Raw genomic sequence first — 17,252 nt, forward strand, 5'->3', positions numbered from 1 at the left:
ACACTGTTTTTATAATTAGAGTGTAAATTAAATTATAAGTGTAAAAATGATCTGCATCCGCATGAATATGCACACAGTACAGAAACTCAAGTACCGTTTACCACATTCACTTCAAGTTGAGGTTTAATGGACGTTTAAATTGGACATTACATACTAATCCGTGCCTCAGATAAGGTGTTAGTGTGGGGAGCATTTTACACACTTTTTTAAAACAAAATTAAATTGCAAGAGTAAAAACAATTTGCCTCAGCAACAGTGTAAATAGTATGCGACAAATTACCACAACCCTGCCATTGACTGGTCATCACAACTGATCCAATTCCCCTCCGCAATATCCAGCGTACAATGTATGCCGTTGCATGGCATTTCCCAGGGCAGACCCGCCAAAGCTCTTTTGGTTACTTCCTCGCATATTGGGGCTCTATCATGTAATTCCACTTCTTCCATCCCTTCAGGTTACGTCGACTATCTGGATGTATTCGATAAAGGAATGGCGGAGACGTTGCCTCCACATAGAATCTTTTATTGCCCAATCGACTTGGTGCCCGGGGCAAAAATCCCTGCGGGAAGATTATATTCCCCAACTCTGAAAGAAGACAGTACTAAAAGAGTACATTGATAAGGCTCTTGCTATGGGTTTCATCCGCACTTAAAGTCTCCAGTGGTGTCTCCCCTCTTTTTCGGCCAAAGAAAGAGGGTGATGTACGTCCCTGTATTGACTAGCAGGCTCTGAACGCAGTAACCGTAAAGAACCAGTACCCGCTCCCCTTGATATTGGTCCTTCGCAATCAATTAGGGTCGTCACAAGTATTCACTAAACTCGACCTCATAGGTGCATACAATTTGGTACGCATATGAGAAGGCGACGAGTGGAAGACTGCGTTCAAGGCACGTTACAGTCTATATGAATACTTAGTTATGCCCTTTGGGCTCTGTAATGCCCCGGCTACTTTCCAGGCCTTTATGAATAACCTGTTCCATGACATCTTAGACCAATACGCTGTGGTCTACTTAGACAACATACCAATCTATTCACGTACGCTCCTGGATGACATTCAGCATTCCAGAACAATACCCCAGTGGTTGCCTGAAAACAAACTGTTAAGCCCGAGAAGTGCATCTTTCATACGCCTGAGGTGGAGTTATTGGGTTACGATTTGACGAATCACTGCATTCGCATGAGCTCTGCTAAAGCAAAAGCCGCTCTGGAGTGGTCGGTACCTAAGGCGATTAAAGCACTCCAATCGTTTTCAGGATTCGCCAATTTCTACAGGCGCTTCATTCATGGTTTCTCTGCAATCTCTGCACCTCTCAAAATTGACGAGTGCTAAAGTTCCGTATCAATGGACCCCTGAGGTACAAACTGCTTTCGATCTATTAAAATCTGTGTTCACTTCTGTACCTGTTCTAAAGCACCCGGATACCGATCTACCCTTCTTTGTGGAAGCCGACGCCTCAGAGTTCGTTATAGGTGCTGTCTTGTCACAGGAGTCTGGCGATATACATCCAATAACCTTCTTTTCCCGCAAGTTGACTGTCTATGAAAAAAACTATACCAGGTGTATTTTCATACCGCCTGGTCAGGCCCGTACTATAGCTCTCCAATGGGCCCATGACTCTGTTGTCGCAGCACACCCTGGTCACTTACGGCGTTGGGCTTGCTGGTCTAACATGTCACGGGACGTAAAGGATTATATTGCATCCTGTGCGTTATGTGCCCAGTGTAAATCATCCAAGTCCAAGCCGGTGGGTCTGTTACCGGCCCGTTACAAGCCATGGCAGATGGTGTCAATGGTCTTTATTGTTGAGTTACGGAGACCCAGGGTTTAATAACGTGTTACTGCCAAAGTCGTGATCAGGCCCCTATGTCTCCAATTCCAAAAAACCCGGTTTACAGCCTTGCCACAAGCTGTATTTGCTTACAATAACTCACTACATACGTCCACTGGCGTTTCACAGCTTTTTGCATTGTACGGCTTTCATCCCCGGTCGTTGCCACTTCACCCTACCTTACCTGGGACAAATCCGGCTGCCCTGGCTTGCGAGACTTGGATCAGGTACACTGTGACGTACGATGTCATCTACTCCGGGCGCAGGAGCATGCCAAGAAATATGCTGACATTCATTGATTGCCTGCACCGACATATCGGGTTGGCATGAAGTTATGTTATCTTCGTATAACCTGAAAATCGTGGGCAAGAAGATGCTACTGCCACGTTTCGTGGGTCCTCACGTCATCTCTTCTGTTAGAAACACTGTTGCCATCAGGTTGGCTCTTCCAAATTCTTGGCGAGTCCATGCGGCGTTCCATGTGTTTCTTGTGAAGCCTGTTGTTCCGTCCACACATTTGCCGTCCCGTCCTCACTCTGTCTTGGTGGATGGTGAGGAGGAGTACGAGGTGTCTCGCATCCTGGATTGTAGGGTATTCCGGTGGAACTGTTCTTTACTTGGTTGGCTGGAAGGGTTTCGGCCCTGAGGACCGCACCTGGGAGCCCTTGGCTAAACTGCATTGGCTCGCTTTGTTGAGGGCTTTCCATTCCACCAGGGGGTTTCCGGTGTCTTTGGGGGGGGGATGCTGTTACGCATTGACATCAGGGTTCTTCATTTACATTGATGTGTCCCCCTTCTTCCCACTGGAATCGGAGTGTCACAGCTTCAGTATGGCAGAGGGACAGGTTGCCATGGAGGCTGTTTACATACAGTGTGCATCCATGCCAGGGGGCGCGTTACGTGCGCGCCAACAACTCACGTACGCGGTAGCCATTCCCCTTGAGGCTTAAATCCGGCGTTAAAAGCGCGTTTGGTGCTGCTAATTGTAGCGTTATTCTACACACTTGTCTTTCAACCTTTTCGGCTTATTCTACTGAGGATTCCTTTGCATGGTGTACCGACTCTGCTTGCTTTCTTGGACTGCCCACTTGCCTTCAGCTTGTCCATGACCTGATTACCGAACGTGAAACGTCCCTGGAATGCCTCCGTCTCCCACCTGCTTTAAACTGAATTTCTGTTGCTGAACACAAACCGACCTTGGACTGACTCCATTCGCTTACTGTTGCATGTGAGTGCTTCTGTTATTCTCCCTACCATCCGTACTGTATTCCGCTACGTACCTCAAAATAGGAAGTCGCAAAAAAGAGCCCCTCTTTGAGGAAGCCTGAATCCTTGTATTCAGGGGTACTTGATAATTGGAGACTGATTGTCATTCTACTCATACCACTCTTTCTTCTGGGTTGCTCAACATAGGACGCAAGCTGTTTTGGTGTGGTGAGTAACAATAACATGATTTGGCCCATTTGATGTCTGCGTCCTGCGAGAGCATCGGAAATTTCCTGAGAACCTGTATAACGTGTCTTAAAATCTTTGCGTTTTTGAACGAGTTCAAAGTCAAAAGGTGTGTTGGTGTTCCAACTTTTGGCTGGCATTCATCTAATTCCTCTGGCTGCGATTGTCAGCAATTACAATAATCCACCCCAGTTTTGTCTGTGCCAGTGTTATGGTTTTCGATACCTTTAATCAGTGATTGTGTCACTTGATTGATTCTGTGTTCATTCTCAGTCGGTTTCCTGTACCAATCACTGCTAATGGGGCCTTTTTCAATTGATGAGGGACCGTAGAGGGTATTCCGCTTCCACCCTGCATGGCTGCCAAAATTACTATATTTTGTACAGGGTCAGACAAGCTCAGCACAAACAGAAAGTGGGGTATGATGAACAGAATGCTGTAAAGGCACCAAACATAAAAGATGGCGACACGTCAAAACCAAAGTGCAATAGAAGGACTAAAATTCATTACAAATATGAAACTCTCCATGAGAGTTCCCCACCCAGAACAATACTTGGAAACCACAGAAGATGGAAAGCATGTGGGACGCAGCAAAGATACACTTATTTAGTTATGTATTTAGCACAGACCGGTCTGTGGAGTAGCAGAACGCTGAACATCAGAGATTAATAGGATTACATGTTAGGGAGGCCAAGTTACAACCAAGTTGTTGCATTTCAGTTAAGCAACTGGGGCAGTAATTAGCAGTTAGGTGGGTTGACGGAGGGTGAAATCAGGGCCGTTATGAAGCCTGTGGGTGATATGATAGGTTATGTATAACGCGCTTAATACCCAGAGATTTCTAAGCGTGGACCTGCGGATCGAACCTGTGTTGTTCCGTGTTGTCTTGCTTCCCAGCCAAGCACGTTGCCCCTTGAACTATCCTCCAGAGGGTGCAGAGTTATGAAGTTTAATATTTTTTTCTTTTTTGTAGCTATAATCTATTCAAGTCCTGGCTTCTTGTGGAGTGTTGGCCACCAGAAATGGAAGAGAATAGGAGGGAGTGAGCAAGATGACAGCTTTGTAAATGGCTCAGCGTGTCTTGAAGGCGATGTGTGGCTGTATGCGCAACCAATGAAGTTTGTGTGTGGGCATAATGTCACATTTCCAGAGGCCTTGGATGAAGTGCCTGCGATGTGGAGGATGCTTTTCATTGGTGGCAGGGTGGAGGTGGGTAGGTTTGTGAGCAGGGTGTTCCCACTGTCCAGATAAGAAAAGACATGGTGCTGCTCTTGTGCGGTAGGAAAGAATTTTCAGAAAGACAGCCATTTTTGTAGCATGCTGTCTTTGCTACCTGTTTTTGAAGAATAAATAGCTTTCAAAGTGGAATCCCAGAGATTTGGCACTTGGTGTCAGCTGTGTGGTGAAGCCTTCTGGGTTCATGGTGGACAGACAGGTCTGGATCTTGCTGTGGTGTTAGTGGAGAGGAGGAACTCAGTTTGAGATATACATTGCGTATCCAGGCATGTATCAGCGCAAAGCAGGCCTGGAGCTGGTGAATGCCATTGATGGCAAATATTTTGAGGTCGAGTTTGAATGCATAAGGATAGAACATGTCTAGCAAGATCCAGAGAAATTTGCTGACTCCCCAGGTGCACCATGTATCACATCCAGTGTATGCCCTAAGAAGATCAGAAGCACGTATTAAGACTTTGGGCCTTATAAATTGGGTGGTGCTGTAAAAATGTGCCAGTAATACTGTAACCATGCCACATTATCGCACCGCCCAACTACGAGTTTGGCAGTGAGGTGGAAAACCTCCATGAAGATGGAGGTTATTCTGCCACCTTACCGCCAACATTGGCTCATGTTGGCAGTACCTCCAGCATTAATACAAAACAGTAATTCCATTTAGTGGTATCTCTGCAGATTTAGCACCGAGATCCCACCAAAGCTGTGATGAGGACTTTCGAAGTCTACTGATTTAGCTTTTTGTATTTAGGGGGCCATGTTGCCTGCTAGTTGCACAAGCATGGGAACAATCTGGCGTGTGCAGATTGTGGCATACTTGCCAACCAGTAGGCTACTGCCTTTTTAAACATTCTTACTGCCTACAGATTTGGGTGACAGATCCTACTGCTTTTTACAGTGGCAGGTAATTTATTTGACTGTAAGGCAATTAATCTGTCTGTGCGGTGGGCGGGTAAGTGTTACTTTTGAGTGATGGGCTCAGATCAATCCCCCGATCTGACAGCTACATGACCCTGCCCTGGACTATTGCCAGGACAGACCTAAGGTGAACCACCAGTGAAGGCAAGTGGCAGAGCGTACCACCATCACACAGCATCTGCCTATCAGACTGAGGAGGGTATCAGTCTCCATGCTCAGTGTTCAACCTGCACTGCAGGAATAAATATGTACTGCATGGACTGCTGCTACAGAGCAGTGGCACACGTTGCCTACCAGATCTGTGTGATTATTTTCTGTGAAGTTAGGTAATTGAATTTGGTGTTAACTTACCATTCACACCTATACATTGAAACATTTTAGCATCTGTCCATGTTGTGCTGTTTGATGGGTTGTTCATTTTATAATGATCCAGTGATGCCATCAATGCATGTTTTGTAATTTCCTGTGATGTCATTGTTTTGCTAAGTATTATTTTTGAAGCTTGAAAAATCCTACATCTTTTTTGGCCACAGAATGTTGGCAAGTATGCTGTGGGTGTACGTTGGACAGAAGGAAGAGGCTAGTCTCCAGGTTCCTCCCGCACGCCACCATGTTGCGAACTTTGAACTATTGATCTGTACTTTGTGAAACTTGAACCAGCACAGAGGACCCTCCCTCCCTCCCTCCCTCGAATCCTTTAGTTTTGACGCCAGCTCTAGCCGGGGGGCGGGGGGGGGGCAGGGTGCGGTGGCACGGGGTAGGTGATGATCAAGTGTTGAGGGTGTAGAATGGGGGTGCCTGGCATGGCCTCGGGGGCGTCGGGTCACGCGGCAGTGTGCTCGAGGAAGCACAAAAGACCCAGCACCCATTAGAACGCCCCCCTCACCTCATGGGAATCCTGCTGGAGCATGTCTCTGGGGTGGCCTTCGCCGGTCTTCTCGTCGCTTCTCAGCTGGGTGTAAGGGCAGTCTCTGGCCGCAAAGAACCCGAAAACAAGCGTCTTCCTCTAGTAAACAAACTGCCGCCGTGTGCCCAGCCAGCATTCTACTGCGCATGCCCAGAACACGAGACGCTAACGGCTGCTGGACGCACAGGTGATGACGTAGGACGCCGGAAGTGCTTTACTGTGGGCGCCCTCCACAGACAATGCGTGGGGGGGTCCACCCACTGCGCACGCTCACAACACGAGACACTAAAGGGCTGCAGCACGCACAGGTGATGACGTACGGGCGCCGGCAGAGTAGGTAATGTCGGGTCCTCACACTGCGCATGACCAAAACACGAGACACCATGGCCGCTGAGACGCACAGGTGATGACGTGAGGCAGGCGAGCGACTCTGCTCTTGGGCGCCGCCAGTAGTTAATGTCGGGTCCTCACACTGCGCATGACCAAAACACGAGACACCATGGCCGCTGAGACGCACAGGTGATGACGTGAGCCAGGCGAGCGACTCTGCTCTTGGGCGCCGCCAGTAGTTAATGTCGGGTCCTCACACTGCGCATGCTCCCGTCCCGAGACGCTTCACTTTATGAACTCGGCATTACATTCCCTGAATGCGGCGGGGGGTGCTCCGGCTTTACAAACGTTGCTTTCCCTGCTTTCCAGGAGCGGGCTCCCACTCTAGGTCTTTACGCTTATCTTAAATTGTAATAGTTTAAAAATCAGCAACCGTATACATATTGCTGGACTCGGGTAGATACAGTGGTGGAAATGGAGAAAAACAAGCAATGCCAATAGTTTTGGCTTTTACTGCTGTTTTTTGCATTTGTAGGCACCGGGGTGCAAAGAGGAGTGTGCAAAGTTTAAAGGAGGATGTGATAAGGGGAGCAGAGAGAGGGGAGGTAGGTGTTATACCTGACAATATTGCCCATGGGACTCCCAAGTGAAGGCCTTGCCACCCCCCCCCCCCCATCTGAAATAAGCACACAATGTCATGCTGCGCCCAGGGAGACTGGCAATGGTGGAAGTACCAGCATAGAGTGATTCAGTTGCTCCATCAACCAGAGGTTGCGGTCTAGTCCTCATCCAACATGGCCGCTGCAAGTATAACAGCGCGCTGTGCTGTAGGAATGGTGAGTTGTATTCGTGTGTCTTACAGTTCCCCCTTTGCTTCGTTAGGCTAATTGCATACTGCTCCGGTTCTCGGTCGGTTGTATCCATTTCCTATCTCCCTGTTCGTTGCTTTCGTCTTTCTGTGCCTTTTCCATTCCACACCTTGCAGATTTATTCCCCGGCGACTGTGCTTGCCGGCTTTCATATCTGCTTCTTCGTGGGTGTGCTATCTTGTTTCCGACTCTTCACCGCTTAACTTACCCTATTTCCAAGTTCGCTTTCAGTCAGTCCTTTCAACTGATATTCTGACTATCCTTCGTTTACTGCTCTTTCTCTCTCTCTTGCGTACTTGTTCAGCGTTTCCTAGCCCTCACTCTGCCTGTCCGTGTTTCCTTTACCTTGCCTTCCTCTCGCTCTCAAGGCTTTCCTTCTTTCTCTTACCCGCTCTGGGTCTCTTTCCTGAAATCAGTCGATTCTCATCTCTGACTGGAATATGCCGAAGCACTTTGTTTACCTACGTTATTGTGCTTCTGCCAAAGTAGTTCCTCAGTGTTCACACTACCTTTCCTCTCTGGTGTGGAGTCAGCTCATCTGGCGGTACTAGTCTGGACCTGAAAGAAACATTACCTCCTCTAACAGGAACTAGGGACGGTGGCTCTGTTGCAGGGGAGAGGAGACTCTCAGAGAAGGCGGACCCAGGCAGGGCGGAGTAGTGACTGGGTGGAGGGTGCTGGGTTCGAGAGGAGTGGTCTCTGGAGACGGATGCAAGGAGTGAGACTGCTCAGAGGAGGTGGTAAGAATGGGTAAGGGGAAAGGGAAGGTTGGAAAGAAAGGGGGGTGGAAGAGGAGGAGGCAAAGAGGGGGAAGACATCATCTGTGAAATCTACACCTGTGGAGGGGGGGGAATGGGGAAATGAGGGATCGCAGCACATCCCCACAGAGGTATGATGAAGGGGGGCTGGTCCGGGACATCTCAGGGTCGGGGACTCCAGAAAAGTGTGCTTTGAAGGGGCTGGAAGCCTCAGTGAGCGGTATGTCTGAGGAGAAGATGTAGTCTGATTGTGTGTGGAAGGTAGTGTTGAAACCTGAAAATCGTGACAAGACGTTTCTGGGGGTGAATCCGACGGAGATTGCTAGATGGTTGAAGGCAGCAGTGGGAGATGTTTCCCGGGTACAAGTGGTGGCTGGGGGCCGGTTGTTGGTGGAGGGGTCGGATGCTGATAGCAAAGCAAAGATTCTGGAGGTGCTTTGTCTGGGTAGACATGCGGTAAGAGTGTTTGATCAAAGTGGAGTGTCTTGTAAGGGGGTGCTGTATGGAGTGCCGGTGGTTATGAGTATGTCTGAGGTGGAGGAGCAACTGGCGGGAGTGGGGGTGGTGGAGGTTGGGGAGGAGGGATGCACATGGGGATGTGGTGTCTACAACTGTGGCAGTGAGATTTGAGAGAACGGAGTGTCCGGAGGTGGTGGAGATGGCTTATCAGAGGTATCGTGTGAAAGTATATGTGGCAATGCCATTAAGGTGTTATAAGTGTCAACGATTTGGACATGTGGCGAGAGCATGCAGGAATGAGAGACACTGTGGGAGGTGTGGTGGAGATCATGATATAAAGGAATGCAAGGTGGGGACCCCGGAGAAATGTGTGAATTGTGGGGGGGAGCATTCTTCTGCGTTTAGGGGGTGTGAGAGTTACAGGGTGGCGAGAGAAGTGGTACAGGTGAGGGCGGCGGAAGGTTTGTCTTATGCGCAGGCTGTTGCAAAGGTGAAACCAGTACGGGTAGTGAGTGAGGTGAGTGAGAAAAAGTTGGTGGTGGATGAGGTTGTGGGAAGGAAGAAAGTGGTGGGTGAAGTGAAAGGTGTAGAAATGGTGGTTGTCCCGAAAACTGAGTTTTTGTGCTTTATAGTGAATGTGCTCGATCTGGTTCAGGGGAATGTGTCTATCAGTCCATCAGATCTTACGAAAGGAGTGGTGGAAGCTGGGAGGAGGTTTTTGAAGGTTGTAGATGTATCAGAAGAAGATGTGTTTAAGAAGGTTGCTAAAGTGCGGAAGCTGAGTGGGGTGCCGGCATGAGGATTTTGCAGTGGAACGCGAGGAGTTTGTTGAGGAATGGACAGGAGTTGAAAGCGGTGTTGTGTGAGGAATTGAATGTTGACGTGGTTTGTATTCAGGAGACGTGGTTGAGGGGTGATTTGAGATTTGTGATACCAGGTTTTTCGTAAGGATAGGTTGGAGGGGAGAGGGGGGGTGTGGCTTTAGCAGTTCGAAAGGGGTTGATTGCAAGGGAGATTGTGGTGGATGGAGCAGTAGAGGCGATTGGGGCGGGGATTCGGGTAGGAGGATCGGAAGTATTGGTGCTGAATTATTATAATCCGTGTGAGGTGGTGGAAGTGGGTGTGTTGACTGGAGTGATAAGAGGACATGTGGGACCGTGTGTTTTGTGTGGCGATTTTAACAGTGCCAACACATTGTGGGGTAGTGATAGGACAGATACGAATGGGGAACTGTTGGAAGACATGGCGGATGAATTGAGTCTGGTATTGCTGAATGATGGGTCAGGTACGAGTTTGGATGTGAGGACTGGGAAGCTGTCGTGCTTGGATTTGACCTGGGTGACTGCTGCAATTGTGGGTGAATGTGATTGGGAGGTGCATGAGGATGGGGATATGGGGAGCGATCATTCTGCTATTTTGGTGACTGTGAGGGGTGAGGTAGGGACCAGGTCGCGTATGACTGGGAGTCGGTTGAATTTTAGGAAGGCTGATTGGGAGGTGTACAAAGGAGTTGTAACAGTTCACCTCCCGCAGTGTACCACCACTATCAGCATGACCCGGCCAGCAGGCCTGAATAATGAAACGAACAGCAAAATGGTCCTCTGATGGCAGACAGTCTTCACATATATATGTATATATGAATGTCAAGTCCTCTTGCATTATTTCTTTCTTCCACAAAATATACACGCCTGTAGAATGTATTAAAATGAGAGAGTATGCTCCCATGATATAAGCTATGGCGAGCCCGCACCATTGCAGGTGGATGCTAATGCTAAAGGGACGCTCCAGGGATCTGTTCGTTGCATGTATCACTGGGCAGCCTACCTCACATGGTTTCGCGCCATAACTAAAACTAATGCTGCTAGAGTACACGAGAAAGCGAATGCAACTATACTATGAACTCATTAAAGAATGCGCGAGAGTGCACGTATCATGTGTGAATGTCTGAGCCCCTCATATGCCACCACCGTCACGAACGGTGGCGGGTCGTTTTCTATGTACTCCACTGATCTAACCACTACCTCATTTACTGCGAATGTATATGCATGTAACTGAAACACTGTAGCTGCTAGAGTGTAATGTACAAAAATGGTGCTCGGACTGGGTATAATCGAAACGCACCCAGCAAAGGTTAAATGCATGTTTTGACGTGATTTTAAATAAGTATTATAGAAAGTATTCAAATGTTTGCGATGTCTTTACCTATATTCGGCAACACACGAGGGAGATACCTTTGTGAAAGCGTACAAGGTCTCGATGTATCCCCCTCCCTCCCTCAGAAGGCTGCCAAGACATGAGAACAGAGCCCCGCTCTGCGCTATCACGCCTCCCCCGACCTGACTGGAGCCGCTTCAAAGACTTGTAGCCCCACTGCAGCACCCAAGGCCGCGGCCAGCCACCTGCATTATTTACAGCACAGCAGTAAACCTTAGGTTAAACTCAAGAACCTCCTCGTAAACCCCACAACCCACCGGACTGTCTCAGACTTATGGCCCTGTGCAATCAGGACACCCAACACTTTGACGACACACAGCGAAACGTCCATAACCACTTCTAACAAGACAAGAAAGACCTGTACCACCCGCCCCAGTCCCCGAAGCTTAGCCCCTCGACCTACGGTCCCGGTCAGCAGATCACAAGTAACCAGGCCTCGATATATTATCTCCAGACCCCTCACAAGGTGCATTCCTCCTGTGTTGCATTAACCTATTGAAAGAATATACTAAAGAGAATAGAACTGTAAATGACTGAATGACTGTGGGGTGCATGGCAGAGGGCAAGTAAGTCAGGAAAGGCATTCCTCTCTGCCACAGGCCGCCTCGGCACACCAACACCGCCCGGATGAACTCAAGCCGACCTGCCAGGCCCAGCCCAACTCACGAGGGTGACCAGTGACGTCCTCCAGCCAAGACCAACCACACCGCAGCAGCACCTATAGTTAGTCGTCGCCACCCAATCCCAATGAACTTGTGCCCCCTATAGTATGTAGGTTTTGATGACGTTTTTTGTAAATATATACGCCTGTCTTTGCTATTGTCAGACAGAGCGCTCTCGGAGTTTGCAGAGTTCTTTGCATGCCCAATTCTGATTGATAAACTCCCACTTACGCTCACCCGCACTCTGTCTTGGCCTTATTCCCATTTTGGGAGAGTCCTTCATTGTCTCTCATTGCGGGGAGGATCGTGCTGTTTGGGGACGCTTGCTTTCAGTGGTGACCCCGATGTGATTTTTATTTCTTCCTAAACTCCTTCTAACCGTCCCCGTTTGGCACGAGAATCTCCGGTCGCAAAGGGATACGCACGGTGAGCCGGCTCCAGGAGGCTGCCCGCCAACGGCGACCGGTACACTAAGAAGTGCGCACTCAATAGAGAGGGGGTACGGGATCCCGGTTGAAAAATCCCCTTTGAGTACCGCTCGCCGGAGCCGGGGCTGACTGTAGAGCTGACGGCGACACTGCCTGGACGGACCCAGTTTCGGAGAGTATCGGTTCAAGACGGGCACGAGAGTACTGAGTGCGAGCGATCTTAAGGGGAGCGGGGAGTGAAGTGTAGGACAGGAAACAAAGAGGGGGTACGCAGATCTACTAAAGATCACCTTGAATTTTCCTTGCTTTTTCTTTGCATATGGCCATTAGGATTAAGAGGTGAATAAGAGATAAAAGTGACGGGAACCTAGCTCCGAAAGGGGGTGGAAGGCGGCGCCGCATAGTGCTATCTTGACTAGTACTGGGAATATATGAAGAAGTGGAGTATAAAATAAAAGTGTTCAGCAAAAGGGGACACTGAGAGTACATTAGTGACCGCTATTACTTTTTTCCTTTTCTTAAGGGTAGGGGGGGGAGAATAAAGAACTGTGATTAGCACAGACTTGGGGGGGGACAGTAAGAGAAAAAGAGTCCTATTAGAAGGGGGGGGAAACAGGTTAATATCTATATATATATATGCGCATCTAGATATTCAAATAAGGCGATTAGGGACAGCCGGCTAGGGAGGAAAGGGAGGGCAGCTTGAATGGTGAATGGTGCCAAGAGGTGTGTGCACCTCGTATGTGCTAGAAGAGATTTTGACGTTGTGAATGTGTGAACGATTATAAGTGCATAATAGTTAAATGGTCATGATAAGTGTGGTCGGATAAAAGTTTTTTTCTCTCTTCAGACAACGTCAATATAGTGGAGTGAGTGAGTACCTTTTTGATTCCCAGTTTGACATAGTGAAACCACAGGATGGGTTGCTCTTGTATGTGCCCCTCACAAAGAACATAATAGACATTGTGTACGGCCAGTTTTGTATTGTGCAAACAGGGAGGGGGAGAGCCCAAAGGGACCCAACATTGAATGTGAAGTAAAATATAAAGAATAATATTGATACAACATCTACATTGTAGTTGCAAACACACGAGGCACGTTAGCACTAGGAGGGCACAGAGATGGGGGCTGAAACACCCTTATCGCATATTTGTAAGAATCTCCCGGGATACGTGGAGCGGATTAAAAAATACCACGACCAATGGGTGACCGAGCTAAAGGGGGAGGGGTTACCACAGATTTGGCCCGAGGGAGGGTCGTTTGATAAAAGTGTCCTGGATACAGTGGCCACATGCATTTATCTAAAATACAAAGGAAAGCAGCTGCAAAATAGGAGGGAAATATTAGATCTTTGGAGGTTATTTGAAGAGATACCACCGCCTAAGACACCAACACTAAATACTGATCTCCCGTCCACCACAGACAATCCACTGTTAATCCAAAGAGATGTCAAAGAAGGCTCAAGTGTAGCATCACCTGTAGAGGTAATAAGTTTGTACCCGATAATAAAGAAGCCTGTGCCCGCAGAGGGGTACAGTGATCCTACTTACATACCTCCCCCGAGAGATACTACACCCCTCCGGCCCACGGCACCCCCGCCATACGAGAGCACGAGGGAGCGAGCCCAGGCAGGTGCACAAAGGGTAGATATAGAGAAGCTCACAGATGATTTAGAATCAAGACTGACGATAGCAAAGGATGAGCTCTCGAGGATAAAAGACATATGCGAGCGAACAGCACTAGATGCAACTAGATCGGGACGTACGTCCAGAGCGCTAGGTGAAAATAGAAAGCCCGAAGAGGGGAGGAAAAAGGGCGAGATTTTGTTCAGAATTGAGGAAGAACCAACGCGAATAATAGAAGTAGGGCCCGGAGAGGGAGATGCTGCAAGCGAGGAAAGGAGGGGGGGAATTAGAGAGGAGTTGCTGTGTGATATAAGGGACGAGGTAGAAGAAAGCGACAGGTTGAGTATGGCGATAGGAGGGGGAAGCGAGGGGGAGGAAGGTACGTGTTCGCTGAGAACCCTTGATGATGAGTGGACGGGCCGACTAAGGAACAGAGTGGGAAAAATGGCATCACTGGGGACATCAACAGCTCAAACGGGCCCGGACGGAACAACAAAAGGAAGGCTACAGCTCCCGTTGATACACAGGGGGGGAGGGAGGCCTAACTATATCCCATGGGCACAGATGGATAAAGCCAATTTATTAAAGCTATTGCCCCCGTTGTCAGGAGGGGCAAGTAATTGGATATATGCCTTTGAGAAACACACTGCCGGGGTACCCCTAGCCATAGGAGATGTAAAAAGTCTACTCGTATCAGCAGTAGGTGATCAGGCTGAAAGGGTATGGGTTAAGGCCGGTTTCCCGGGAGTAACGTTAGACTGTGACCGCCACGATGGGGCGTCATTTAACACGGTGCGTGCCAGGGTGTGGGATGCCTTACGCGAAACATTCCCAGACACACCGGACTTGCAGTCAGTGATGCAGTGTACAATGAATGACGGGGAAGAGGCTATGGATTATATTTTCCGGGTCCAAGAGATGTGGAGAGCCGAAACGGGCACGCCCTGGTACCAATCGACATCTTTATTTTATTTCATTATAAAGAGAGGGCTCCCAAAGGAAGTGCAGAAGGCGCTTGACAAGATAGCAGGTATTGAAGCAAAGGGATGGCCAGAAATTCAAAGCATAATAGTACACCATTGTAAAAGAATCAAGGAGAGGGAGAAGGAGGTGGCGCAGAAAAGATTGGCAGACGAGGCGAAGTTAGTACAGTCAAAGTTAGTGAAGGTTGCAGCAGCAGTAGCCGCACTCCCACACAGTAGAGCGGGAGATGAGGAGGAGGAGGGGCAGATAGCACTCCAAGGAAGGGTGGCAACTACTTGGGCAGGACCAGCACAGCGGCAGTGGACTGAGCAGGAGCAAGGTGGAAGCCCGCAGTGGCAAGAGTGGACCCCTCGAGGGGGACGAGGTGGGTACAGGGGCCGGAGAGGAGGCGGACAGGGGTATGGGGGCATGGGAGGAAATGGATGGCAGGGTCCCAGGGGCCCCCAAGGGAGTTGCTGGAACTGTGGAAGATGGGGACATTACTCCAGGGAGTGCAGAAGTAGACAAAACAATGGGTTCCAGGAGGGGGAGGCTTATGGTCATCCACACCCGGGAAGCCCATACGGTCTCCCAATGGGACAACAGCAGCTAAGAAACCCCGGCCAGGGTACCACGGGCCAGCAACAAGGACACCAGTATAGGACACAGAACCACCCCCAAAACAATGACAGTATGCAATACACGCCAGGTAACCCTTTCGCGACAACGGCAAACGGGGCCCCCGCGCCAGCACCTTACAGCGGCATGTCGATAGTTTCCGGAAATGCCTTTAATGAGGGAGGGGCGACGAGATACCCCGCATAGGACAGCCCACAGAGAACACTTGCGTGTCCAGTTCTATCCACCACCTACAATGCAGCAGAGGAACCATTGGTAGGGGCGCAGATAGGAGACAAGCAATTTATATTCATGGTTGATTCGGGAGCGGAGAAATCATGTATCAGGGAGGGCCGATTCCCGTTATCTAACAGGAAGTTAGAGACGCAGGGGTTCTCTGGGGCTGTAGTTGAAGTTCCTTACACAGAAGCTTTGGATGTAACAGTGGGGGGTAAGACTGTGAAGGCACCCTTATTGTATTACGAACATTCCCCAATTAACTTGCTAGGGAGGGATCTCCTGAGTAAACTCAACATGACCATATCATTTACCGAGAGAGGGATAGTGTGTTCCACGCCCGGGATATGCCCCTTGCGTGCAATGTTGGTAGTGCAAGCCTACACAACCACGCAGGAAATACGAGGACTGCCACAAAATGAGGAAATGTTTATCAGAGGGCTGAAGACTCTGGCCCTCATTATTCCCGAGCTGAGAAGCATGGACTGGAGGATCCCGACGGAGTTCCTCTTCCGCCCCATAGTATGCCCCAACACAGCACCAGGATCAGTGGTATCGTTAGATTTGCACGCTGTGCAAGTGTCAGCAAAAAGAATAGCTGTGATCGGAGTGGACGAGGAAGGGTGTGAGTGGCGCACAGTGCTATGCACAAACGCCAACATCGCCCTGCGAGAGGTAACAGATGAGGATCTCTTTTCAGACTCAGAAGGGGATGGTGAAATAGTGATGGAAATAGCGATGCCCTGTGATATTTTAATACAAGCAAGGGAGACTGCCGTCCAATTGATGACAGTGGTAGGAGCACCACCGTCGTTTTTTGATGACAACATGAGGCTCGTACCAAACAACTTATGGACAACAGGCCCCCATGATGTGGGACTGTTGCATGGAGTACAGCCTGTGGTAATAAAGCTAAAACAAGGAGCAATTTTACCACGAGTTAAACAGTATCCTCTGTCTCGTGAAGCTGAAGAGGGCATAAAAGAAACAATAAACGCCCTACTAGCACAAGGGATAATAGTGCCTTCAAATTCCCCATGTAACACTTGTATTTATCCGATCAAGAAAACAAAAGGGGGGTCTTGGAGGATGATACAGGACTTACGCCCCCTCAATGATGTAATTCAGAAGGAGTTCCCTTTAGTCCCGAACCCCGCATCAATACTATGCAGCATCCCGAAAGAGGCATCACATTTCACAGTAGTGGATTTGAAGAACGCATTTTTCTCTATACCCCTGGCTGAAGAGAGTAGATACCTTACCGCCTTCACACTGGGGGGTAAAAGGTACGAGCATTGCAGATTACCACAGGGTTACTGCGAGAGCCCGAGCATCTTCAATCGCGTATTACATGAAGACCTAGGAAACCTATCAGTTGAGAGCACCATTATTCAGTACGTAGACGATTTACTAGTCTGCGCACGAAACGAAGAGACATGCAGAAAAGATTCCATAACATTATTGACTTTGCTGGCCAACAAGTGGTACAAAGTGGACAAGGGAAAGCTACAATACTGTCTGACAGAGGTCCTGTACCTAGGACAGCTGATTTCAAGAGATGGGAAAAGAATAATACCAGACAGGGTAGAAGCCATAAGATCAGTACAAGAACCCACAACAGTAAAAGACATGCAGAAATTTTTGGGAATGTGCAATTATTGCCGAGCATGGATATTAGATTATGCGGCATACACCAGGCCCTTATTACAAGCATTAAAGGTGGCCCAACAGGAGAACAGGAAGATGGAATGG

The 17,252-nt window shown here is 48.9% G+C and overlaps 1 protein-coding gene across 2 annotated transcripts in view; it reads right to left on the reverse strand.

The window, feature by feature from the left end:
• LOC138580075 (zinc finger protein 583-like) overlaps window positions 1–6,472 on the reverse strand; it is a 161,318-nt gene extending 154,846 nt beyond the window's left edge. For both annotated transcript variants that reach the window (XM_069650328.1, XM_069650329.1), the window contains exon 1: window positions 6,317–6,472. In XM_069650328.1, coding sequence (XP_069506429.1) covers window positions 6,317–6,340 — 24 coding nt within the window. In that variant the 5' untranslated portion in view covers window positions 6,341–6,472. The remainder of the gene's footprint in view (window positions 1–6,316) is intronic.
• Window positions 6,473–17,252: the final 10,780 nt, after the last annotated feature.

This window comes from Ambystoma mexicanum, chromosome 3p (assembly GCF_040938575.1).
Source record: "Ambystoma mexicanum isolate Mex_15411 chromosome 3p, UKY_AmexF1_1, whole genome shotgun sequence".
Lineage (NCBI taxonomy): Eukaryota > Metazoa > Chordata > Amphibia > Caudata > Ambystomatidae > Ambystoma > Ambystoma mexicanum.